The sequence below is a fragment of the Pseudonaja textilis genome, chromosome 1 (assembly GCF_049901715.1).
Source record: "Pseudonaja textilis isolate UNSWEBS1 chromosome 1, rPseTex1.2, whole genome shotgun sequence".
In the NCBI taxonomy this organism is placed as follows: domain Eukaryota; kingdom Metazoa; phylum Chordata; class Lepidosauria; order Squamata; family Elapidae; genus Pseudonaja; species Pseudonaja textilis.
Window position 1 is genome coordinate 231,332,692 of NC_141990.1, and position 26,891 is coordinate 231,359,582.

The following is a 26,891-nucleotide window of genomic DNA, read 5'->3' on the forward strand; positions in this document are numbered from 1 at the left end:
ATCTAAAATGAATAAGAATCATTTCCTATTGGAAATAAAATGAAAATAAAAGGCGACCGAATTTCCTCAGATTCATCTTCTCACTGTTTTGAATTCAGTTTCTCTGACAGAATCAAATTCACATTTTCTATAACCATGCTGGATATAAAGTTAACTGTCACTGATGGGTCAGGCTGCACATAACATTTTACAGAGCCCATTTCCTTTTAGAAAGAAGATGAGTATCTTGCAAACTTTAAAGTTAGGAGCAAATTATTAAATTATCCCCCCCCCCCCGTGTGCGTGTGTGTGCGTGCGTGTGTGTGTGTGCGCGGGCGCACGAGAGAGAGAGAGAGAGAGAGAGAGAGAGAGAGAGATTATCAGCTCAAATCAATTTATGGCAGGATAAAATCCTCTTCACTGAAAGCTATAGACTATGACAGCATTCAAAACAGTAATGTATACAGTATATGTTCCCCAGGATGGGAGCGACAGCATATTCATTAACTACCAGCATTCCCTTAGGTAGAGATTCCCAATAATTGTCAAATTGTCAACTGTCAAGTAAACTCAATAGGAATAATTTAATATTATTATGTATTTATTACACTTACACTGCTGACATCTAAGGTCTGTTGGCAGTGTACAGTGCTAAAATGACTATTCTTGATCCAATATGTGCACCTCTTGATGTTTTCACAGAGGCAATAGCATTGGAACTATTGTCCTAACTACCTGTTCCATTGTGTTTATGACCCCACTAGAAATATATTCTCTGTTGCATTGTAGTATTTCAAGCTTCATCAATTTCCAATTCATTTGCTTTCTGTCTTTGCTTTGGAACTGGGGTATTGATCGACATTGGTTAAAGTAAATGAGAGCAACGGTCTGTTCCTAAGAAAAGAATATCTTTAAGGAATTGCTTCCCTTATATGACATTTACCTGACAGCCCAGGGCACTTTGGAATGAATAATAGAAGGTTATTAACAAGAGAGCAAGTAAAGCATTCAAAGTTTCAATCTTAAACTCTTTTGTAATCACTAAATGCTCCACAAGGAAGCCAAGGTTATATGGGGAAAAAAAATCCCAATGAATTACACAGCTTGAGAATGATATGGTGCATTGAAATATTTTGTAACAGTGGTAATAGCAACTCCAGAAAATCATGATTAATAGTACCTCCAGAAAATGGAAATACTGACATGTTGACGCCTAAATGTAAAATTGGGCAAGCAGTAACTTCTACAATATGCAAACCAAAATTTCATCTGATTGTGAGATGATTTTTTGGTTCATGCAGCTACAATCACTTCAGATAATGAAAGCAATTCTCTCCTCACTGTGTGGGCATCCATCAAGATCTATTTGTTTGATTCTTACCTATATCTTAGTTGTGCCATGGAAACAAGATCAGATATGCAGATTCCAAATAAACAGTTCTATCAAGGAATTTCATGAAGGCAGATAAAAGTTAAAAGTTAAAAATTATGATGCTGTTTCGGCATGTCTCACCTATTAATTTAACTTTTCTCACCATTCCATGGGATTTCAATGAATGCAAGGATAATAACTTTCATCTGATGAAAGGCATACTGATAGGGAGCACTGTAGCCCCTAAAATATATTGGATCAAGGCCATTTCATTTGCATGTTTCCAATCCTGCTGACCCCTGAAATTTTACAGGTAGTCCTTGACTTACAACAGTTCATTTAATGACCATTCAAAGTTATAAAGGCACAGAAAAAAAGGGACTTATGACTATTTTTCACACTTACGACTTTTTTAGCATCCCCATGATCATGTGATCAACATTCAGATGCTTAGCAACTGACTCATACTTATGACCATTGCTGTGTCCCAAGGTCATATGATCACCTTTTGTAAACTTTTGACAAGTAAAATTAATGGGGAAGCCAGATTAATTTAATAATTATGTCACTAACTAATCAACTGTGGTGATTCATTTAATTGTGGCAAGAAAGGTCATGAAATGGGGCAAAACTCACTTAACAAATATCTCACTTAACATCAGAAATCTTGGGCTCAATTGTGGTTGTAAATTGAGGACCACCTGTATAGCATCTGTCACAAATGGAACACCTGATATTCCCATTTATCTCACCCATGTTTGCTAATGCAGGGTTGGGATGAAGATTTCAAGACGGTCATAATAAGGGGCGCAGATTAAACTGTAAATGTATATATGTGTGCATGCATGTGTGAATGAATGAATGAGACTTCAAGAATTAGACTGATGTTTATGCTGCATTAGAAGACATCAAGTAGAGGAACTGTATGTCATAATCAGCATCTAAAATCTTTTGTACATATCTTATATCTTATAAAGTGCTTTAATGTATTGCTGTAGATCTGAAACAGACATCATTTCTTTAAAAGTGCTTTCAAATTAATATTTTCACTATGCACTATGCAATTATCACAAAAAGTCTAAATAATTAACATTTTTAAATGTTAATATATTGTGTCTCACTGTATCTAATGTCTCTGATCCACCTTCCAGAAAATATATTAGTCATTTTTCAAGTTCCTTTGTTGAAACACATTTGTTGTCATCCTTGAATTTTCTGCTGAAACATATTCCTTATTCATATATTTAGGGCTAGAATTTTTCTTTGTCTACTGTATTCTCATATTTTTCTTGCTGCTGCATCAAACTTGACAGATTTCCAATTTTTCTTTCTTTTTCAAATGTCTCTTAAATAAGCTGGGAAAAAATATGGAGAACTGATTATTCACCCACTTAAAAAAATCATTTCTTTTTATTAATAACTGTTACTTGAAGAACTACTCTAAGGAAAATATTTTTCTTTTTAACATTTCCATAATTTTTTGCTATATTTCTTACTTACATTATTTAACTATTGGTGGTTGCCATGCACTAAATAAATAAATAACATCGTTGATTTAATACATATAGGCGTATCACAGCGTATCATCATGTCACCCATGAAAAGTAATTATCCTAAAATGTGCCTATTGAAGTGGTAACATGCTATTTTTCTCACCATGCTTTTTTAATGCTGGAATTGAGAACAACTTTGTGTAACTGTATGTTAATAGGATCTGGCTTTGGCTTTTTGTAACGTTGGGAAGGTTTTGTGTAACTTTCTCACAGGCAATTGTTTGATAGCAAACACAAATTATGCACGGATTCAAAAAGAAAAAAGAACAGCATTAATTTAAAAAGCAACTTTACAGCAATTCTATCTGTTCAGAAATAAATCTCAATCCTAAACAGGTTTTGCCCCCCAGATGAATACGCTTAGAATCATAATCTTACAAATCCTTTATTTTTCTGAGACTGGATCCCATTGGCCATGCTTCCTGTTGCTGACTGAAGATGGAATCCAGGCCAATCTGGGAGACTATGTGTGCCCCAGTGGCTGTTCTAATGCAAATAAACATCAGGTACAAACTCATAAGTAATACTAAGTTACTTTTGCTTTACAATAAAGCTCTGAAAGAAGGCAAATGTATGTGTTCCAGGATAATGTTGCAGGATGCAAACTGGGTCAGTCAGTGGGACCAGAGGTTCAGGTTTCTGAGCTTTTGGACTAAACCTCTGGTCCCAGTGGTTGCTCCAGATTGGATCCTGTGATAATCCTTCGGTTAAGCAAATGGGCATATAACCCTACTTCCCTGGCAAATCCTTCTCCAAATCCGATCCTCTTACAATATCTTTGAAAAGCCACTTTCGTTTACAAAGCGTCGTCTTGTTCTTCTGCTTCTTCAAGAGATTGGCTGGCAGAAGGATTCCCATCAAAGACCTGCGCACTTCTCGCTCTAATATTTACGTCGCTGTCCCCTCTGCCACTATCGGTATCAACAGGGTCGTCATCGTTCTCAGCAGAAGTGTCACTCTCACTCCCAAACATGTTCGGCTCTAGGTCACTGTCCTCTTCAATCATCACATCATCATTCTCAGCTTCTGTAACATCTTCTTTAAACCACACTGCCTTGTAGCCGTCATCTTCCGTTTTCCTGTCCTTTGTGAGGATGGATCTCACTTCCTTTTCACTGTTTATATCAATTTCTTCCTGGATTGCTTTATGAGTTGACTGTGTTTTCTTGTTTTCTGGTTCCTTCTCTGCATAACTCTTGGCCATAAGGCTTGCAGGTGATTCATTGTCGGTTCCATCTGAGTTAGAGTTCTCGTCATCCTGGAAGTTGTCATTAGAAAAGCTTTTTGTAAGCTGCAAAAGAGAGACAAATGTCTGTGCAATACTGCAATAGTAAAGGGAAACTGATTATCACATAAGACAACTAATCACCTTAGAAATTACTTTATTTGATCTGTTCCCTTCATAGTTATATAACTGGGTTATTTCTGAGGTAAGGGAATTGCCGGTGTCCCGTTCCCTTTCAAGATTTATTGGAATCATACTATCTGCAGTTTCCAGCTAATTTCTTCATTGGCAATGCTGTTTTGCTATAATTAAAGGTAAAGGTAAAGGTTCCCCTTGCACATATGTGCTAGTCGTTCCTGATTCTAGGGGGCAGTTCTCACTTCTGTTACAAAGCCAAAGACCCAGCGCTGTCCGAAGATGTCTCCCTGGTTATGTGGCTGGCGTGACTAAACACTGAAGGCTCATGGAACGCTGTTACCTTCCCACCCCTATTTTTCCAATTGCATTTTTACACACTTTTGAACTGCTAGGTTGGCAGAAGCTGGGACAAGTAACGGGAGCTCACTCCATTACGCAGCGCTAGGGATTTGAACCGCCGAACTGCCGACCTGTCTGATTGACAAGTTCAGCTTCTTAGCCACTGAGCCACCAGGTCCCTTTCTTGCCATAATTTACAACTTTGCAAATTGATACAACCTAAACGTTCTTATAAACTCCACAGGATTTGTTCTTTTTTATTATTATTATTTTTTAAAAAACTTCCTGAAATAGAGGAAGAAGCCCAACTTACCTGTGAATTCTCTTTTTCAAGTTCTTTTTTAAATTTGTAATACTTGCAGGAGATCAATGCAAGCAAAGCTAGTGCAATCGCCAATAAGGTCCCCAGGGTGGCTCCCAGAGCAGCCATGTCTTCTACACTATAGAGTCCTGTCAAGAAAACAAACACACTTCCTTATATCCTGAAGCATTTTCTCCCACAGTTATTTCACAACAGCTAAAATGGAATCCTTTGACTTTGAAGAAGCAGGGTGGAAAGTATTGACACTTTTAAGTGTCGTTGTGGCAGAGGCCTCCTGAGAAAGCCACGGAGAACCAAGAAAACAAACTAATGGATCATCAAACAAAGCAACCCAGAGTTCTCACCCAGGCAGAAGTGACCAGCTCAAATTAACCTACTTCAGGCACATTATGTGAAGGCTGAGTCCTCTGGGGAAAATAATAATACCAGGAAAGGTGGACGGAAAGAGAAGAGAATGATCAACAATAAGGTAAATGGACCCAGTTACATTGGTGGTAGTTGCACCATTGGAAGATTAGATTAGGGACAGAACGTCATGGAGAAAATCTATGTGGTCAATTCATATGTTTTTACTATCAATTCTGTGGGCGTGAGTTGATGGGTGTGGTAGGGGAAGGATACTGTAAAATCCTCTTTCCCTCCCCATTCCGAGAGGAAGGTTGCTGCAAAATCCATTCCCTCCCCACCCCACTAACCTGCTTTCCAGCTCCGTTCTCCTGTGCAGGGCAACCAAAGAAGACCCAGCCAATCAGCGGGGACTCAGGAGGCAGAGAATAGATGGGGGTGGGGCCAGTCAGAGGTGGTATTTGCAGGTTCTCTGAACTACTCAAAAGTTCCGCTACTGGTTCTCCAGGACTGGTCAGAACTGGCTGAATACCACCTCTGGTCAACACCAATTTGATGGCACATACAGGTAGTTCTCAACTTACAACAGTTCATCTAAACATCATGCAAAATTACAACAGCATTGAAAAAAGTGACTTACAACTGTTTTTCACAGTTACAACCATTGCATTATCCCCATAATCAAGTGATCAAAATTCAGATGCTTGGCAACTGACTCATATTTATGAAAGTTGCAGGCTCCAGGGGTCATGTGATCACTGTTTGTGACCTTCCTATAATCAAAGTCATTGGGGAAGCCAGATTCACTTAATAACCATGTTACTAACTTAACAACTCCAGCGATTCACTTAACAACTGTGGCACAAAAGGTCATAAAATGAGACAAAATTCACTGAACAAATGTTTCACTTAGTAACAAAAACTTGAGGCTCAATTGTGGTTGTAATTCGAGGACTACCTGTAATCAGTCAAGGGTGAATCTCAATGGAGCCATGATTTGGTTTGATAGAATTTCCTCTACCCCTTAAATTTCAGCATGGCAAATTAAAAGAATAAAATGAGTGACATTTTTCCTGGCAGAGAGATAAAACTATATGGAAAAAATACGTATGCTTAATTTTTCCATGTTAAAGACATTGCAGAAAATAGACAAATAAAGATTTAATTTTGGCTTCTGTGGTCATTTTGTCCGTATAATAAACCTAAAAGCTTTTGCATTAAGGTAGCTTTCCACAACCATTATAATTCCCCATTAGTACACTGTGAAGCGATTTTGGAAGCTAAAATATTAACACATCTTAAGAAAGCTGTTTTGGGAGGCTGAATTAAGACGCTGAATGCTGGGCGTGTCGGCAGCAAATGGCTGTGCTTCAAGTCTTCATCTTGCTGGAAGCAAAGGTCAGTGCTGTTTTCTAGAGAGATTTGTACTTTCCCATATCACAGTTCACATCTCCACACTATAATTATAAAGCAATTTTCCTGAAAGTTTTATGGTCTTAATAACAATACGACTATATTACCTTGCAAAGTGAATTCTGAAATAAGTGCAAGTTTCAATTACTCCTAAGAGTTTATCATTAACATGAGCTGAAATAATTAGTTCGTAGATTCATACTCATTCCAGAAATAACATCAGTACCATCGTATCATAAAACGATTCTCTGCTGCAGAAGTATTAGTGGTAAATAACAGCTCTGCTATTTTCTCAATTGGATTAAAAATGTGATATATTGTACTAATTATTACATTGGCTTGCTTTCCCAAGTCGTCCTTGACTTACAACCACAACTGAGCCCAAAGTTTCTGTTGCTAAGCGAGACAGTTGTTAAATGAGTTTTACCCCATGACACGGTTGTTAAGTGAATCTTTCTTCCCCATGAACTTTGCTTGTCAGAAGGTCGCAAAAAGGGATCACATTATGACCCCAGGACATTGCAACTGTCATAAATATGAGTCTATTGCCAAGCGTCTGAATTTTGATCATGTGACCATGGAGATGCTGCAATGGTCATAAGTTTGAAAAACAGTCATAAGTCTCTTCTTTCAGTGTCATTGTAACTTCCAATGATCACTACATGAACTCATTTATGTCAAGGGCTATCTGTACAGTAGCTGAAATCTCTTAGTAAATCACTTAATGAACATCATCATAAGAATATAGAAAGAGCTGGGTGGATTGTATTTTTCCCCATAGACTAATACGGTTTGTGGCCTGCTTTGGCTGTCACCAATCTCCTCTCTTGCCATCTGCCTTGGTGCCATTTCTTATCCCCACCAGGCCACTGGGTAGGTTGATAGCACCTCGTCTCCTTTTCTCTTTGCAATCCTTGTTATCCTAAATGATGTAGCTGAAGATTATATATAATCCCCATGACTCTGGTTCTGTTAGCGTGCCAATCATTAATAATTCTGTCCACTGAACTAGTTGCATTACTAAGACAATATCCTTGTTTTCCCTATATTTTTAATGCCATGCTGTATAATAGAAAACTACCTATCTGTGTATAATTACAACAGCTTAAAAGATACAAAGGTTTTGCATGAACACATTCTTTCATTGATGTTACCCAAGAACCATTTTAATGCTTTGATGCTCATAGTAATTTTGTGCCTTTTTCACATTTAAGATTTCCCTAATGCTAGCTTTCTGCATATTTGAAAATGTGCTAACATTGTTTGCTTGCAATCTTGTGTAAACTTGTCTGAATATATTCGTTTGTGGATGCTTGTATATTAAAAGCTAGGTCTTTTAGTCTATAAAAACCCTAGCTTTTATAGGTTATAAGCAGGGGTGGGATTCTACCAGTTTGCACCTATTCTCTAGAACCGGTTGTTAACATTCTAAGCAGTTTGGAGAACTAGTTGTTAGAAGAAATTACTGGCCTAATCCTGCAAGGAAAGCAGGAAGGAAACATTCTGGTGTTGCTTACAGAAACTGCCTCTCAGTTAACCCTTATTACATTCTTGGCAGGACTAGACTTCCTGTCTCAGGAACTTCTCTGGAGATTTTTCCCACTCCTTTGCTGGTACTTTGCTTGTGTGGAGTGACCATTTAAAGTTATAATGGCACTGAAAAAAGTGACTTATGACCATTTTTCACACTTATAACTGTTGCAGCATCCCCACAGTCATGAGAGGCCAGGGGAGGAAATGCATGCCTCGAAGTGAGTGATATTGAGTTGGCCACACCCAGCCAATAACATGACCACCAAGCCATGTCCACCCAGTCACATGACCACTAAGCCACGCCCACCACCTAAGCCATGCCCACAGAACCAGTTGTTAAAAATTTTGAATCCCACCCCTGGTTATAAGTCTTATGGAAAGATAGGCTATAAGGATATATTCATCCTTAGGCTGTGTAATAGAAATAAACTTCATTAAAAGAGTGGCATTTCAGGAAGGAATGATTAGGAGTATATATATATGTCAAAATGATTGAGAAGAAATGTTTTAGAAATTGTTAGAAAGTTCTTCTTTAAAGCATTTTCATCTTTTGAGGGAGAGTCTTAGAAGCAGACTCACTAAAGCAGGGCTGTCAAACTCGCGGCCCGTGGGCCTAGCAAAGGGGAAAAAAGTTGCAATACATCACATGATGCAGCCGTGACAATGCAAGCTTGACACCCCTGCACTAAAGCAACTGCATCTTTAATACAGCCCACTAAAGCAGCTGCATATTTCTTCATCTGTTCTTACAAACGATTCCACTGTTTCTTGGCTTATCCCTATTACAGGAGAACCAGTGACTAGAAACAGAAGCACTGTCTGTGGTGATAAGAGGTTTTAGTAGATGGCATCACAGTCACTAAAGCAGCTGCATTTCCTTTCAGAAAGAATTGTATTAAAGAAGCATTTCAATAACATTTCTACACGTTTTCAAGCACTTCTTCTGAATAATTTTCAAAGCATGCACACCTGTAATAATGGTGAGCCATATATTCCACTGAATTCAGTGAACTTTCTCGATTCAGAACCTCTATGTGTAAAATTGCTATACAGGATTACCAAGACCTAGTCTGCTGGTAATGCTGGAATTACCTTGGCCAACCATCCAATCTGTTAAGCTTTGCGATTCATCATTGATTAGGAGAATGATCTGATAGTAAACTGTGGCTTGCCAAGTCTGAACATTTTTCAGTTTCTTAGAAAGGCAGCGAGCTTTTAAATCTCTCTACAGCCAAGCCTTTCTTAGGAATTTACATTAAACATATGTTTTATCTAAAATAAAGCATGGTCTTACAGAAGGATGTATGGCAAAAAAACATGATCTTAAGAGTAATAGTTTCTAAGCTGAAATCATCTTTCCCGAGAAAGCATGAACTCTCACCACTAAAGAATCCTCTCCCTCCCTCTTTCCTTCCCCCCTCCCCGTTTCCATCCAGTCATCCATCCATCTTCTATCTATTGACAACTATTGTTATATATTATGATGGGACCAAGCCTGAACCCTCCTCAGGTTTACACACTCTTTCTCTCTTCTTGCAGAGCAGCTGCAGCTTATAAAAAAAGAGTGAGGAAACTTTTGCTTTTAACAAATGTTGAACCCTCTTCACCGAACAACTCAATGAAGTTGGATTCATTCAACATTTAAAAAGGCAGCGTTTTCCCCTGTCCAATTGTGGTCATCTCCATTTCTTACCTGGGGGAAACAGCATTGTCCAAAGACATTTCCATGGTCATGTGGCCAGCATAGCTATACGCTGAAGCGCATCACATGGAATGCTGTTATCTTCCCACCGAAGTGGTACCTATTTATCTACTTGCATTTGCATGTTTTCAAACTGTTAGGTTGGCATTCAACATCATACCACAGTAACCCCAATTTATACAAGCATACTATTATATGCATTCAACATCATATCACAGTAACCCCAATTTATACAAGCATACTATTATATGCAGATTGCAATGATTCAGATTAATACTAGATGACCACAGGCAGTTTTCTAACATCTCATGGTTGCCATCTAATGATTGTAGGGATATTTTTAGCCTAAATATAATATGCCTAGATTAGGACATACAGTACTTACATTTTCTTCTTATGAACTGAGGAAAAGGTGAAAGGTATTCTTATTACTATATGCATGATTTACCATGACTCCTGAATGCAAACTTCTATGTTATTGACTCTACCTTCTGAATTAGGCGTGGAAGGTCCTACTGTGGTATGAGATTCATTTGCTGATGGATTTATTGTATCTTCAATAATAGGCATTGTAGAAAACATAGAAGTTGAAGTTGAAGTACTAGAAGTTGATCTACTAGACTTAGATGTCAGGCTTGTTGCAGAAGTATTTGCTACAGAAAGTGGGCTTGTTGCAATTGTGGAAGATAATGAAGCAGAAGAAACATAGTTATTTTTTGTCGTAGAAATAACTGTTGTGGAAGGCTTAATGATTCCAGGTAAAGGAGTAGTAGACTGTCTACCACCATCTGGTACTGAGCTTGTAATGGGAGTCTTCATGGTTTCAATTTTGGAAGAAGTTGATGACTGGACACTCCCACCACTTGTTATAAAATTACCTGGTGGGGTTGGCTTGGAGGTTCCGGTCTGAGGAATTTTGGAAGAAGTTGATGACTGGACACTCCCACCACTTGTTATAAAATTACCTGGTGGGGTTGGCTTAGAGGTTCCAGTCTGAGGAGTTGCTCGAGTGGTGATGGGGCTGGAGATCGTGATGGATTCCACTGTCCGTTGGCTTCTCTCTGTTAGAGGAGAACTAGTGGTCAGAAACTGTGTAGAATTGCCTGGGATGACAGGAGGTTTTAGTGTAGTTACAAAAGGTGGAATAACTGAGCCAGATACAGAAGCAGTCCCAGGGTTTCTTGTAATCTCTGTAAGGTTATCCTTCCCAGTTGTACTTGAAAAAGGTGACATGGTCTTTGTGGATCCAGAAGGTTTAGGACTACTTATTCCAGGTGGCAAAGTGGGTGGCTTGGGACTAGTGTTCCCTTCCCCTAGGCTGGTAGGAGAGGTTTCAGTGAAGGCAGTGGTAGTTACAGGTGGAACAGTTGGAGCTGTAAATGTAATAGACAAAGGGACTGCTTAATGTGATGCTTCTATATCTTATCTAACACAGTCAAATCCTTCAGGCTGCACCAAGACCCAAGCACAGCAATCATTATGCAGAAATAATAACACTGAAAGAGTTTTACAATGAAAGAAGCTACACAGGCCCTACACAAACTGAATTGTGTCAGCAGAATCTTTATCCCAGGTTGTACAACATCACTCCAGGACAAAAGAGGAAGCGGATTTAGTGTAAGGGCTGGATTGCTCTGTTACAAACCACCAATAAATTGGGTAAAATTAGAAGCCGGTCTCTCTCTTATTCCCCCATCACATTTCCATATTAGTTTATCTTTGATAAATAATTATGCCTGCTTCTGGTCTTTGTGTTCAAAGTGGGGGAAAAAAATGAAACTTTGATTTTGGGTTTTACCAATTAAATAGATCTGTTGTTATTAGAACTGGCTAGTTTATACTATTATGTAAAAGTGAAAAGTCGAAGTTTGATGTTATTATTCTACTGCACCAAAAGGAGTCAGAAGCCAATGCCTTTTCTTTCTTCCCCCACCTTTTTCTTACACATTTCCCTTCCCTTTTTCCTCTCCTTCTTTCCTACTGTTTTCTTTTGTATTTTTGTATCTTATTATTAATAAATAACTAAACAAACAACAACAAAAGAAGTAATCATGCCTGACCTGTTCCTATAAAAAAGATAATTTCTCTTAACCCTGGGGAATGCACAGGGATGTGGAGGTGATAATGCTTCAATATATCCAAGCATTGATATAGAATAAAATAGAGCTGGAAGGGACCTTGGAGGTCTTCTAGTCCAGCCCCTTGCTCAAGCAGGAGAACCTATATTATTTCAGATAAGTGACTCTTCTTAAAAACCTCCAGTGATAGAGCACCCATGATTTCTGGAGGCCAGCTGTTCCACTGGTTAATTGTCCTCACTGTTAGGAAGTTTCTCCTTAATTCCAGGTTGCTTCTGTCTTTGATTAGTTTCCAATTATTGTTTCAATGAAGCATAGTAGATCACATCCATGGCAAAAATTATATTAGGAACGGGGTGGTGGTGGAAATATCGCTTTGAAATGGGAACAGATTAGACGCAACTTCCAGCTGCCTCAAGTGTAGGTAGTCAGGTAGTCAGAGAGAAGATATCTTGAAGACATAGCACATAAACCATAGGGCATAGCTGTGCTGAAGTTAGAGGGATGGATCTTTTCTTTATTGTGCTTCAGCAATTTCTGTGATTCCTACATCTCTACATTTCATCTGCATCATATAAGACATGAAGAGAGCATTCCCAACATACTCGCCAAAGGTGTGACATCTATTGAGATCAGCGTGCTTGCTTCTTCCAAGGTACTGGTGTCGGTAGCAATGGCCTGTGCAAACAAGAAAGAAGGTGTTAGCCTTGCACGCCCATGTGTCAATTCTATCAGCCCATTAAAATGGCAACATATTAATTTGGATCCAGTTACATTTGGCAGAGATGGCATGAGTACTACTGCCCCTCCCCCGCCATTTATATGTAGATCTGGGCATTACAAAGGAGTCTTGCTGAAAGCATGTTTGTGAATATGGAGGCCACTGCTTTTCTCGTTTATCTTTATTTTTGTACAACCTATGCAGTGATGAGATTCTACTGCATGTAGTGGGAATGCCACAATGTTCATTTCATGATTCAATCTTTGAAGAAGACAGATATTTAAAATCAGAGGTATTTCAACAAAAGGTTGAAAAAATAATAGTTCTGTGTTTTTTTTTACAATGACATATTTTTACAATACTTTTTAAACTCAGTAATGGCACTATTTATTAGAGCAATTCAAAGCTTTAATTTGGAGCCTCAGTCTGAACACAAACCAATGCTGCTCCTTTCAAATTAGTTCAGAAAACTTGAATTGATATGACTAAAGCGTCAGGTCAAATAAAATGGATTTCTGAATTGTCAAATTGAATTAGAGGGGATTCAAATTTCCTTCCTATTTACTATAAAGCCAAGTCAATTAAAATGAAACTTGATTGTATTCTGCAGAATGAAATGAGAAACGGAAATCTTCACTGTGGTTTTTGTCAGTGTAGTTTAATTATTCTTAGAAATTCATCTGATAAAAGTCTTTTTGTTTGCTCTGTTTTGTTTTAATTAACTATTTAACAGCATTTAAATCCTTACCAAACTCTTTAGAATTGTACCATGTGTGTCTTTTAATCAAAAATATAGGGATTTCAGCCTTTTCAAAAACTTTTTAACAACTATTGATTAACATTGAAGTAAAAAACTCAATGATAGAATGTCAGACAACGTTTTCTGCAGAGTCTTTGTTATTTCAAACATTTGCACATATCTGCATATAATAGAATCATATTATTTACCCATTATGTGGTCAATGTTTAATTTCACTCAGAAAATCTACATTAAACAATGTTAGATCATTAGATTGTTGAAAAATAAATAAAACTACCTGGTATATAAATTGCACTATACTTTAATGTGGTATACTTGGTTTTGGTTTAGTGCATTGTGTTAATGGCTGTCAAATGATTTTCCTCTGTCAAGTTATAGTCTTTTATCTATTTTAAATCAATTATTTTGAAGTGACAGATGATAATGAGAGAAAGAGAGAGAGTAAAGACAACAACTCAAGACAACAGTGTCATCTGGAAGCCTCAGACTAAACATAAATGTATAATAGTTTTAGGAAAAAGTACTGACCAGAAGGGTAATATGAGATGATACATTCAGAATCTCGGTGGTTTGGATAAATCCTTCTGCAGTAACTCTGAAATCTGAACTGTTTTGTATTCTGTATTTGATATCTGGATTGATCTTCTAAAAGCAGTGAATAAAAATCGACATAAGGACTTAATCAAACAAATAGCTTCACTAACTAAATTCTGTTTCTAAGAATTGATTATGTAGGGAGCATCCTAAGTAATATCCTAGATATACTTATCTGACTTTCCTGCAACCTGGTTTCCCCAGAAATAAAGAAGTTGATTCTCATAGTCCCCCAGGCAGCATTCACCAGCTTGGTTTAGATAACTGCCACCTTTTTGACCATCTGATAACTGAATAACACAACAACAGAATTGGAAAGATCCTTGGAGGTCTTCTAGTCCAATCCACTGCTCAGACAGGGAACCTTACACCATTTCAGAGAAATTGTTGTCTAATCTCTTCTGGAAAACTTCCAGTGTTGGAGCATTCACAACTTCTGGAGGCAAGTTGTTCCACTGATTAATTGTTCTAACTGTCAGGAAATTTCTCCTAAGTTCTAGGTGGCTTCTCTCCTTGATTAGTTTCCATCTATTGCTTCTGCCATCAGGTGCTCTGGAGCAGGGGTTGCCAATCTTTTGGATCTCAGGGACTGCCAAACTCATAATTTAAAATCCCGCAGACCACTAATATGAATTTTGACTGATGGTGGCTGCAGGAAAAGAGTCTGCAGGAATATTCCCCACCCCATTTTCCTACTGACCAATCATTATTTATTTGGGATACTATCACCGGCTCCGTTCTCAGGGGGAGAGAAAGAGAGAGAGACTTTTGGCTTCATGCAAGAAAAACAGCAGAAGCAGCAGAAGTCTTTCTTTCTCTCCCCCAAACTCCGCCAGAAATGAGTCTTTGCCGCCGCAGCCTCTTGGAGCAGAATGCCTTGCAAGGTTCCAAAGACTCATTTCTGGTGGAGTTTGGGGGAGAGAAAGAAAGACTTTTGCTGCTTTCCTTGAGTGCAGCCAAAAGCAGAAGAAGAAATAAATGGAAAGAAGCAGCCCGGTGGCCAGGCGAGGTACATGGGGCAACTGGGGCAAGTTCTCCCCCTCCTTCCTTTCCCCACTCCCCTCACTACCTCAGGTTGTTCGCAATGCAAGTGACACAAGCCTTGTGTTCCCGCAGGCCATGTGGATGGTGCAGCCTTGTGTTTTCTGCACAGCCTGGATTAATTGCTTTGGGGGGTGCTTTGGGGGTGACATTTCTCTGCAGACCATCAAAATTTTCTCACAGACCATCAGTGGTCCCTGGCCCACTGGTTGGCAACCACTGCTCTGGAGAATAGATTGACTCCATCTTTTTTGTGGCAGCCCCTTGAATATTGGAAGGTTGCTATCATGTTGCTCCTTTCACAAAAGGGTTTTCCAGTGTAGCTGTGATTAGTAACACTTGCTCCTGGGACCCTACCAACGTAGTGAAGTTTGCTTGAGAAGCTGAGCTGATTAACAATTAGCTCAGTTCCTCCTCCAGAGGACAGATTGCTAAAGTTTTGCATTGTGGGAATGTCTGCTTTGTTCTACCCTTTGTCTCCAGAAATTCTTCCTTCTTTCTTGAAAGGGCCTTAGTGCTTTTTCACCAACTCTCTCTCTTGAGGTTCATTTAGTGGGACAACATATGGGTTCACCTTGTTCAGTTACCAAGGTTAATTTTCTCTCCCACCCATCATAAAGCAAAAACAGTCAGAAAATAATGAGGCTGACCACTGCTGCCATTTTTTTTCTGTGCCCAAGTTTCTGTCCAGGATGTCCTTCTTATCTTTTTCATCTTCTTAAGTGACAAATTCAAAAGTCAGCACAAAACTGCTGCAGAGATAAGAAGATTTGACAGGTACCGGAATAAAAATGCATCATCGGAAGGGATCTGAAAATAGGTACAACACTCTACCCAGGTATAGGTTTCTCACATCAATCTCAGACGGAAACTCGTAACTGCTATCTTAACAGCCTTTGCTCCCTGTGATATTCAATAGATCTTGAAATAACTAACATCTGGCAAGAAGTCGTCATCTGCTGCAAAGATCTGCAGGGGTTCTGACGATGTGTTGGCTTTCATGATCAATGTCTTTGCAGGCTGGGCCTCAGACACTCGTCCCACATACATGGCTTCCTCAAAATAGGGCTGGTTGTCATTTTTCCATACAACATCAATTTTCACCGTCGTCTGAGAGTATCTGAATGGATTGTTTTCCTGGGAAGCCTGGAGAAAGAGAGAGTGAGAGCACAGATTTTCATAAGGGCTAAAATGTAAAATTTTAATGGAAGGTAGATGAGGAGGTTCTTTGGAACAAAGATGGGTGAAGGTACCTATCAAAAGGATCCTCCCAAGGATGTGGGAAGGTACAGCAGCAGGGACTGTGAGGAAGGTCTTAGGGATCCCCAATTCAGAGAGCCAGAGAAGCCCACCCACCACATCCCTTACACTCATAACTAATAATAATAGTAATCATAATAATCATAATGACAAAAAATCTGGATAGTGGATGTGACGGTGCCTGGGGATAGCAGAATAGAAGAGAAAGAACTGGAGAAGATAACAAAATACAAAGACCTACAAATAGAAATAGAATGAACTATGGCAAAGGCAAGTAAGGGTAGTATCAATAGTAATAGATGCCTTGGGTCCAGACCCAAAACAACTGGAGCACCACTTGAACACCATAGGCATTGACAAATTCGCCATCAGTCAATTGGAGAAGGCAGCTTTACTTGGAACAGATTCCATCCTGCGGCGATATCTGTAATACCATCAAACATCCAGATTTGCCTATCCCAGGTCCTTGGTAAGGACTCAATAGGTAGACAAAAATGCCAAACCCTGTCTGAACCTCTGGCTGACTGTGCAATGAATAATAATATTTAATTGGTAATTAGCCCATTATAAAAACCATCAGAGATATCTGGGTAGGTTTTGGCCTTAACTAGATCATCATTAATTTGTTTCATTGTGTGTCATAGCAGGATATGGCAAGAACTCAGAGCTGACAAGATCTTCCCAGCAGTTTCAGGCAACAGCAAGTTCCTAATTTTATTTATCTTCGATATAGTTAATAGATATGACATCTATTTCTCACTGCCTAGATTAGCCTTGCCCAAACAAGTGCCCTCTAGATGTGTTGGATTTTAACTGTCTCTGTTCCTAACCAACAAAACCTGTCGCAGCATATTGGGAATTTTGACTTCTCTAATTGTGTCCTCCTGGCAAACAAATATTAAAGAGCCACATTTTATTAATAATATATTAATGTTGTCAGGAGACTTACCACAATATATAACATGAATGTCTTCAGGGAATTTGCAGGCTGGGTCATCGTTATGTTTCCAGAATCTCTGTATAGTCTGAATGTGTCATTATCATTTCCTAAGCACAATTGGAAAAAGAAAATACTTGGCATGCATGATTACTACGAAAAGAGTAGGATGAAGCTTCCTGATTGTGTCATGCACAAGATTGTGAGATTGTATGTTAGATACCCCTGCTTGTTAGCATTAAATCCAGTGCAGTTCCAAGACAGGCAAAGAATCTGGGTTTTTCATGTTAGAGTTTTATATTCTGTTTGGTAGGCATTTCAGTCTTATCTTTATTGTAAGGTACCCAAAGAACCTAATATTATCGAATGGCCAATTATTTATTCCTTCATTTATTCCTTTTTCTCAAAGCCTGTGCTGGTTAGATAGGATATAGTGTGCTAGTTAGACAGTATATAGTTTGGGAATGAGAGCTGCCTCCTTAAGGGAATGCTTCATGGGAAATGTAATTAATGCCTTTTGGGAGATGTAGTTCTTGTCACGGGGTCATATCTGTAATCCTGAATTGATCTCTGGTTGGGTTGAGGGAGCTTTGGGGCATTCTTACCTGGTATGGTCATATAGTCATCTTTTCACTTTCTTGTCCCACGCTTCTGGACAACATGAGACAAGCAGTCCAACACTGCAAAGGCTTCCACGCAAAGTTCATTTATTGGGTTTTATCAGGTATCCTCAAAGTATAACTCACAGTTATGCTGAGATTCATCTAACGTCCAATCTTTGCCTCAATAGTCACCTCAATAGTGTGAAAAGATGGTTATCTTCATCCCATAGTGTTATAGCAAAGGAAAACTCCAGCACAATGCTGGAGTCCAGGTAAGAATACCCAAGAACTCCCTCAGCCCAACCAGAGATCAATTCAGTGACCAATCAGGATTACAGAATGTGACCACGTGACATGAGCTACACCTTCCAAGAGGCATTGACTACATTTCCCATGAAGCATTCCTTTAAGGGAGCAGCTCTCATTCCTAAACTAACTGTATACTGTCTAACCAGCACAAAGCCAGAGATGGTATTCAGTAGGTTCTGACCAGTTCTGGAGAACTGGTAGTGGACATTTTGAGTAGTTCAGAGAACCGGCAAAAACCACCTCTGACTAGAGATTTTACAGTATCCTTCCCCTGCCATGCCCACCAAGCCTCGCCCACAGAACTAATAGTAAAAAATTTTTGAATCCCACCACTACACAAAGACCATCTTACTTCTACTGGAACCTGGCTTAGAAAAATATGTGACCATGCAAGGATATATTTTTAATAAGACCAGAAATTTTTCTCTTTTTCTAAATGATTGGAGCTGCCTTGTTAAAAAGTGATATGACTCAGATGCTATAACATCAATGGCTGCATTTAAGGGCAAGTCAATCTACTGTTACTTTCCCCCAAATGCAGATGTATAGTCACCTGTGCCTAAGGTGGACTTGAACTCATCAGTTCCCACATTCTAGCCTGGTGCCTTTATCACTACATCAAAGCACCAATTATATATGGACCCTAAAAATAATTACACAGATTCTGCCTGCCATTTTGTGTCTTTGTATGTTTAAGTCCTGGGAAAATTCACATCATTCTGCTGGTAACAGATAACAGATAATCAGAGTTGGAAGGGACCTTGTAGGTCATCTAGTCCAACCCCTGCCCAAGCGGGAGACCCTACACCATTTCTGACAAATGGCAATCCAATCTCTTCTTGAAAGTCTCAAGTGATGACGCTCCCACGACTTCCGAGGGCAAGCTGTTCCACTGGTTGATAGTTCTCACTGGCAGAAAGTTTCTCTTCATTTCCAGATTAAATCTCTCCTTGTTCAGTTTCCATCCATTATTCCTTGTCTGGCCTACAGGAGCTTTAGAAAATAGCTTGACCTCTTCCTCTCTGTGGCAGCCCCTCAAATATTGGAACATTGCTATCATGGAACATTGCTCCCCTGGTCCTTCTCTTCCCTAGACTAGTCACCCCAATTCCTGTAGCCATTCTTCATTAGTTTTAGTCTCCAGTCCTCTAATCATCCTGGTTGCTCTTCTCTGTACTTTTTCTAGAGTCTCAACATCATTTTTATAGTTTGGTGACCAAAACTGGATGCAGTACTCTAGGCATTATTTGTTTGTACAGTAATAAATGCAAAGTTTCAAACTGAAGAAAAAAAGGAACCAGAATTCTTAAATGATCTAGAACGTCCTAAATCTACCTAAATTCTAGAAGCTGAATAAATGCTTTCTTTAGTTGTTGTTTTGTTAGGTTTGAGATATTATTCAAAGTATTAATATTATTTCCAACATTTTTTGCTGAATTGCTTCTAAGTACAGATTGAAGTAATGTAGAAGATGCTTGAATCGAATGAAACACATCTATCTATAGCTATTTATTTATGTGGTTCACTTCAGAGGTGGTATTCAGCAGGTTCTGACCAGTTCTGGAGAACCAGTAGCAGACATTTTGAGTAGTTCAGAGAACCAGCAAATACTACCTCTGACTGGAGATTTTACAGTATCCTTCCCCTGCCATGCCCACCAAGCCTCACTCACAGAACCGGTAGTAAAAAAATTTGAATCCCACCATTGGTTCACTTCCAGCATTACACTCCCAGCTATAATGTAATGTCTTCGATTTGTCTTAGTATATGTGTGACCCTAGTCATTGTAGTTGAAAAACAGGAGTTATTAATAGCATGTTGTGAGAACTCAACAAAGTACAATTTATGCAACAAACCAGGTTAAATATATCATGGATGAAAACATTGTGCAAACTATATGTGTGGTATGTGGAATATTACAGAGTAAGGCAGTGTTGGCAACCCTTTTTGGCACCGAGTGCCAAAACAGGAGCCTGCATGGGGCGCGGAGCAGCCGAAATTGGAAGAGCAGCTCCCCGGTGCGCATGTGGGAGTGCTGGAAACCAGAAGAGCAAGGGCCCACCATGCGCGAAGACCAGCTGGCCGACATGCATGCGCATGCCAAAACCCAGAAGAGCAACGGGCGACGGCTGGCGTGCCCAGAGAGATGGCTCTGCATGCCACTTCTGGCACATGTGTCATAGGACCCCCATCATGGGGGTAGGGCAAACCATGGGTCACAGTTGCTCCCTCACTCCATCTGCAGAGAAGGTGCTGCTGAAATTGGGTGCCAAAATGGACTTGTCAGTTTGGAAGTTAGGGGGGCAGTTAATTAAGAATAAGGGTGGGAATGGGGTCTATTTTCAACCTCTAAAGCCCAAATCCTTCCCAAAATATCCTGAAACCACACTGGAATTCAGCCATTTGGTTAATAAAGTTCAATAGCTTGATTTGGAAGCATTTAGAGGAGAGGATTTAAGAGTTTTTATGAAGATATGACTCCATGAAGTTGGAGTCATATCTATCCAAGATATGACTCCAAGAAGTTGGATTATAAATCTTTCCCTCTTTTATACTTGAGAAACTCCATATAGTTATGTAGAATATATATGCAGAAATGTGGCACTATTATTCAATAATTTCTTCATTGTCCCTAAATCTGGATTACACTTGAAAGTATCAAGTTTAGAAAATCACTACCTTATTTTTAAATTAGTTTTAAATTTTAAATTTAGATTAAAAGGGGGCTTTTTAATCTACTCACCAGCAACAATTTCATATATTACTTTTTCATTCAAGCTTTTATCCCCATCAACAGCGTAGAGGGGTCCTGGCTCCAAGATCAGTGGCCCCTTCTGCAGAGGCAAGAAGCGTAAGTCATTTCCTGACAGGTCCAGTAATTTGTTCATTTTTTAAATTTATTTATCAGATTTAGTACTTGCCCTTCTCTTCATAGACAGGATGCAAGTATATAAAGAGGCGAAGAAGATTAAAAGTCAATGAAAAGGCAGAGGGAGAGATTTTAGGAGGTTAACCAGCCCCATGGCTGCGTGTTCCTTTATGAGCCCCAAGCAAGAGAGCAGAGCCAGGTCTTCAGGCCTTTCTGAAAGGCCAGGAGACTGGGGCCCTGCCTTGCCTTTGGAGGGAGAACGTTACAAAGGGCAGGGGCAGTAGTAGAGAAAGCTCTCTTCCTGGACTCCACCAGTTAAAATTCTGCAGGATACCCTCCCTGACTGACCAGGTGGGGTGGGGATTTAAGGATGCATGAAAGATTTGGTCTCAAACTCAGGTCTATTGAAACCCGTAGAGCAGGGGTGTCAGACTTGATTGCACTGACGGCCACATCAGGGCTGTGTTTGACCTCGGGGGAGAGAGTGGGCGTGGCCAGCTTGAAGTCACTTGTGTCGGGGTGCCTGTGGCGGCCTGAGCACTCTACCAGGGAAAATGGACTTCTGAGCTGCCATGGCCTCCTGCAACCCTCTGCCAGTGAAAATAGAGCTTGGGAGGGGCATGTGTGGCCCTCCTGAGCTCCATTTTCACTGGCAGAGGGCTGCAGGAGGCCATGGCAGCTGAAAACAGAGCTTGGGATCCCAGTTTCACTGGCAGAAGCACCGCAGGCCGGTCCTTTGCTGTTTCCAGGGTGGCCCTGGGGGCCAGATCGAAGTACCTCGCGAGCTAGATCCGGCCCCTGGGCCTTGAGTTTGACACCCCTGCCATAGAGTGATTCATAAAGCAGCCCAATTACATAATTTCACAGTGAGAAAGTGATTGTATTTCTTGACTCTTTAGGAATACATAGCCTTTGAAGACTTATGTTCAGCCTCTGTTCTTTCATGTCAACTTTCTCCTGCCACCTTCCAGTCATTCACCCCTGCTTTCTGCCTCGTCAAAGGGACACCATCAGAAATGTGCCCTGACCTGAACCTGCTGGTTTGAATGCTACAACAAATCACAATGCAGTTATGGGCACAACAAGAAAAAAAAATCATCTTGGCCTCCTGATGAACTAATCTGGAGAGAAGGTGAACAACAACAACAAAAGTAATCAAGTCTCAAACGATTGAATTATAAATGATGGAAACATTCTGTATTCACAAAGTTTAACTACATCAAATACTTCTCTTACTAAAGGTAGTACATATCTTTCTGGTTGTTGCCCTCTTTGGACTCTGGGTTCAGCCAAACAGGCTGAGTACCTGTGCCCAAGACATGACGGTATTGCTATAACTTGAATCCATGGAAGTTAAATGAAAAGAGCAACACAAGCCCAAGGAGAAACAAAGCAAAATTAAAGAAGGCAACTTTGGGTAGGGGACCAGTCTAAAGATCTTGTTAACGTACCACTTCTTCTGAAAGATTGACTTTGCTGGTGTAGCCAAGACTGATGCACATTTTGTGGCCTCCAATGGCAGTACATGGCTGAAACCAGGGGGGTTTGAGATCAGACTGGACAATCCATATGGATATCGTAGCTGTGGCTGTGTGTGTCCCTGCCGCATCAGCACTTCCATCCTATGCAACAGAAAAATAAAAGAGAACAAATCAGCTAAAAAGTATCTTGAAGTATTAAACCAATCCCTTTTAGTACATTTGCAAAAGCCAGCAGGCTAGATGAGGATCAAAAAAATGGCATGATTTATACCCCCTATTTTGTAAAAGCCAACACTGAATGATGAAGAGCTTCATATGATCCATGGTGTGGATGCACAATTCTGCAATAACCATCTTTCAAAGGGGAAATGTTTCCTGTTTCAAGACACTTTAGCTAAACTTCTCAGAACTGGCAGATATCATGATTGGCAGTTTCAGCTTCATTTGTGAAAACAAAAGGAAAATTAAGCAAATGATAGAACATGCAAATATTTTGTTTGCAATAAAACTCACCATGGCCCTTAAAGTAAATCTCATAAAATTAATTGCTTCATAATCCAGGGCTTCACGCAAGTAAATTTGTGGGTTGTTAATTCCTCGTATATTGAAATGTTTCATTGCTTCCTGTCAATTAACAAGAAAGAGAAATAATGCCAATTTTAATTACAGATATAGGATTTTATATACAAATATAATACATGAAGCATACAATTCTGAGCTAAGTATATGTTTGTCATCTTATTTCCAACCTCATGAAAAGTGAATCATAGAGATTCTATACTGTTTTATTTCCCTTCTACAGAATAAATATAATTGTCCATATATTGATGGATTTTTAAAATATATTTATGGCATTTCTTCTGCTGAGAGATATTAATTACATTGATTAGCAAAACAATACAGAGCAGGGAATACATTGGAGGGAGTAACACTGTCCAATGTAAATTCATTTTACAGTTGGACTTTTCGTAATTTATCAGAGGAAAATAATCTACTCTATTTCCAAAAAACCCAAAACCTTATTTCATGGCTGGATGCTCTTATTGACACATTCCATGATTTATCTAACATGACCTTTCTATAGAGTAAGCCTGTTTTCAGTTGAGAAATGCTTCTTTTTACTTCCACTTCATGGACTAAAGAAATACGCAGGTGAACGTGTGCTACTGTTCTATCTGATAATGGAATTATTAAACCGTTTGACATGAGACAGTTTTTCAGTACTGATCCCTCACTTCTCCAGTCTAAGCAGAAAAAGAGGCAATCTTCAGAGAAGAGAAAAACAATGTATGTCCAGTTTTGGAAGACTACTTGTCACGAAGAAGTTTAGCCTTTGATCTAGTTGGATTTAGATTCTACATCTCAAGAGTGCAGTTGAACTATATACTAACTGTTGGACTTCCTTCAAGGCTGTAGAACACTGTATTAAGATCAGCATCAGTAGCAGTTACGTTTGCCAGAGGTACGACAGTTGTGTTCACTTTTGTATCCTGAAAAGGGAAAATGTGTCTTTAGAGGTTTGTTGGATTGATCCACAGAAATACACACACACACACACACACAGACACCATGCTCTCTAAATACCCAGCAGCTCCAAATCAAAAAATGCAGCCCAGAAAAGTAAAAAAGAGCAATGAATTCAGGACAAAATTAGGCCTGATCTTAAATTTCATTACTTGCAATCCACATGAGGTAAATAATACCCAGGAAGTGGTCTGAGAAAAACATTGGGTGGTAAAAAGTCAGTCTTTTTCTATTTCAGGAAAAAAAAATGCTATACTGATTTACATTTTAAGACAATTTCCATTAACACTATGAAACCTGCTCAAGGTTCAACTTGCTGATTGGGACAGTAAAATTATTATCAGATCTCCCTTGACTCTGTAAATTCAGCGTCTTAATCAACAGAGAGCCAAAACTCAGTTTCCAAAAAAGCTAAGTTCTATCTACTGTTTACTTTTTCCATAGTAGCCTTATTTTAACTTTAACATTATATTACTGATCATGGAGCTGGATGACTGGATGGGTTTTCAAATCCAGTACTGTTCTAAGCCTGCTCAGAAACCAAGATAAAATACTCAGCACTTCAAATAAACAAGTATTAATTATATATAATATAATCCTATTATAATAGAAATGTTAGCAAAACAGGGATGTTGGGAAGGACATATGAAAATTTGTTATACATAGAGGGAAATCTGACCTGTAATTTAATATTGCAATAAACATACTTGGTAAACATACTTTTAGAAGGTAAGCAGTATGAAGGTCAGTTAGAAATAAATCTTGAAACATTTTTAATGTGTTAAATTATGTCCCCTTCAATTAATGGTGGAACTAGTTGCATTTCAGTAAACTGATTTATAATAAAGGAAGGCATTTACCTTGTTCTATATTTTATTTAATTTGGTATAGAATTCTTTTTAAGGACTTTTTAAATTATATCCATTTATCAGATTGCATACTTTGGCAGAAACATTTCTCCAGCCTGATTTTGGCCACTCCAGAGCAGATTTGGAGGGTGGAAAAGGAAGGAAGGAAGGAAGGAAGGAAGGAAGGAAGGAAGGAAGGAAGGAAGGAAGGAAGGAAGGAAGGAAGGAAGGAAGGGCATTTAAACTCAGAATAATTTGGATATCACTTTCTGAAATAGTCCTTGTTTTATGGCCACAGTTGGCATTCAGATTTTCATTATATGGTCAGTGCAATCATAAGTTGAATCACCATATAACTAGACCAGATTTTATGACCATTTTTACCATGCTGATTAAGTGAATCACATGGTCAGTAAACAAATCCAGTTTTCCAATTGACTCTTTTGTCAGACACTGTTTGGGAAAGTCATAAACTGCAATCACAGGACCCCAGAACGTAGCAACCAGTCATAAGGGCAAGCTATTTGGCAAGTGCCCAAATTGCGATCACGTGACTGTGGAAGTGATGCAATGGTTATAAGTGTGAGGATATAAACCACTTTTGCTGAGGCCATTGCAATGTTTTGAACCATTGTTAAATGAATGATTGTAAGTTGAGGACTGCTTCTTATGACTGTAAGTCAGGGTATAAAAAGGATGGAACCTGATATTTTACACAGACATCAAATTTATCATTATATTTGTTATTTTACAAATAACAGCATATAATGTTGTGACATTATTCTTTTGGAAATGCTGCTAAATAAAAGAAAGTAGGCATATTAAAATAAAGAGATGCATAAAGTCCTTGGAAAGAATCCCAGCTGCCTTGAAATTTGAATTGTGTTATAACTAATTAACTGATGAAGATATGGGATATAAATGTATATGGTATTTTGAATCCCCCCCCACCCCCGCAATTATTGCCCTAATTTGCTGTGATGCTGCAATACCTAGCAGCAAAGCATATTCGATAATCTTCTTGGCAGAAAAAAAAAGCTTTACACATTTGGTGAGTGTAACTTTGTGATGGAATTTTGCACCTTTCCTTACATTAGTTCACAGATACATGTATTTATTGCTTGTACAAAATTATCAATCTCTTAATGTCATTGGCTCATCGGAACTATAATTATGTCCTTATTACTACATCCTCAGGGGACGTATGAATACAATGGTTTACCTCAGGAATATCAACGGTGATGTTAGTTTGCTTGAACACAGGTTCATTATCGTTTTCATTGCTAATGTGAATGTAAACAGTGATAACTTTTACCTAGGGGCAAATAAAACAGAAGAAGGTTATCAGTGGATTTCAAGCTCAAAAACACCAAAAATAAAGACTGGTTAGCCTTTCCCCTCCCCGTTTCTTCAAAAGTTTGCCTCTGCCCCTGCTGTGGTCGTGACTGAATCCCTGTTACCAGCACTCCCCTCTTTCACAATCAGAATAAACTCTCTTTTGGAGTTATTTGGTAATTATTCCTATTAAATTGAGTCAAAATTACTTTAGCCAGATGTGCCTCTGAAAAGGGTATTTTGTGACTGAAAAGAGGCACAGCCTCTCATTCTAATATACACTTTTCATTCAAAAGCTTGAAGATGGCGATTTAATCATCATACACTCTATTTGCCCCTTTTCTTTGCTGCTCTGAATTCTGGTTTAACATCTATATTCACATTCTTTTGACAAAGACTCCAGCAGAGAGATGTTAGGGAAAGGAACTCACACAGGCAAACATCCATTATTTCTCCAAACTATCATTTCTCTACACTTCTTGCATATTCAGTTCCCTCACAATCCATCCCCCCCCCCACACCGCCTTTCTAAAAAAAAAGGGGACTAAGAAACGAGCAATTCTATAAAAAAGGACCATGCTTTGGTGGTACAAGAAATGCTTTGTTTCACT

At 39.0% G+C, this 26,891-nt stretch overlaps 1 protein-coding gene across 1 annotated transcript in view; it reads right to left on the minus strand.

The window, feature by feature from the left end:
* Positions 1–3,293: 3,293 nt before the first annotated feature.
* Positions 3,294–26,891, minus strand: part of CDHR5 (cadherin related family member 5) — a 32,096-nt gene continuing 8,498 nt past the window's right edge. The window contains exons 3-14 of the mRNA XM_087928813.1: positions 26,168–26,260; positions 23,965–24,063; positions 23,087–23,197; positions 22,544–22,714; positions 20,967–21,057; positions 17,325–17,422; positions 16,052–16,261; positions 14,009–14,125; positions 12,605–12,677; positions 10,410–11,294; positions 4,920–5,056; positions 3,294–4,195 (exon numbers count right to left, since the gene is read on the minus strand). Coding sequence (XP_087784939.1) covers positions 3,701–4,195; positions 4,920–5,056; positions 10,410–11,294; positions 12,605–12,677; positions 14,009–14,125; positions 16,052–16,261; positions 17,325–17,422; positions 20,967–21,057; positions 22,544–22,714; positions 23,087–23,197; positions 23,965–24,063; positions 26,168–26,260 — 2,580 coding nt within the window. The 3' untranslated portion in view covers positions 3,294–3,700. The remainder of the gene's footprint in view (positions 4,196–4,919; positions 5,057–10,409; positions 11,295–12,604; positions 12,678–14,008; positions 14,126–16,051; positions 16,262–17,324; positions 17,423–20,966; positions 21,058–22,543; positions 22,715–23,086; positions 23,198–23,964; positions 24,064–26,167; positions 26,261–26,891) is intronic.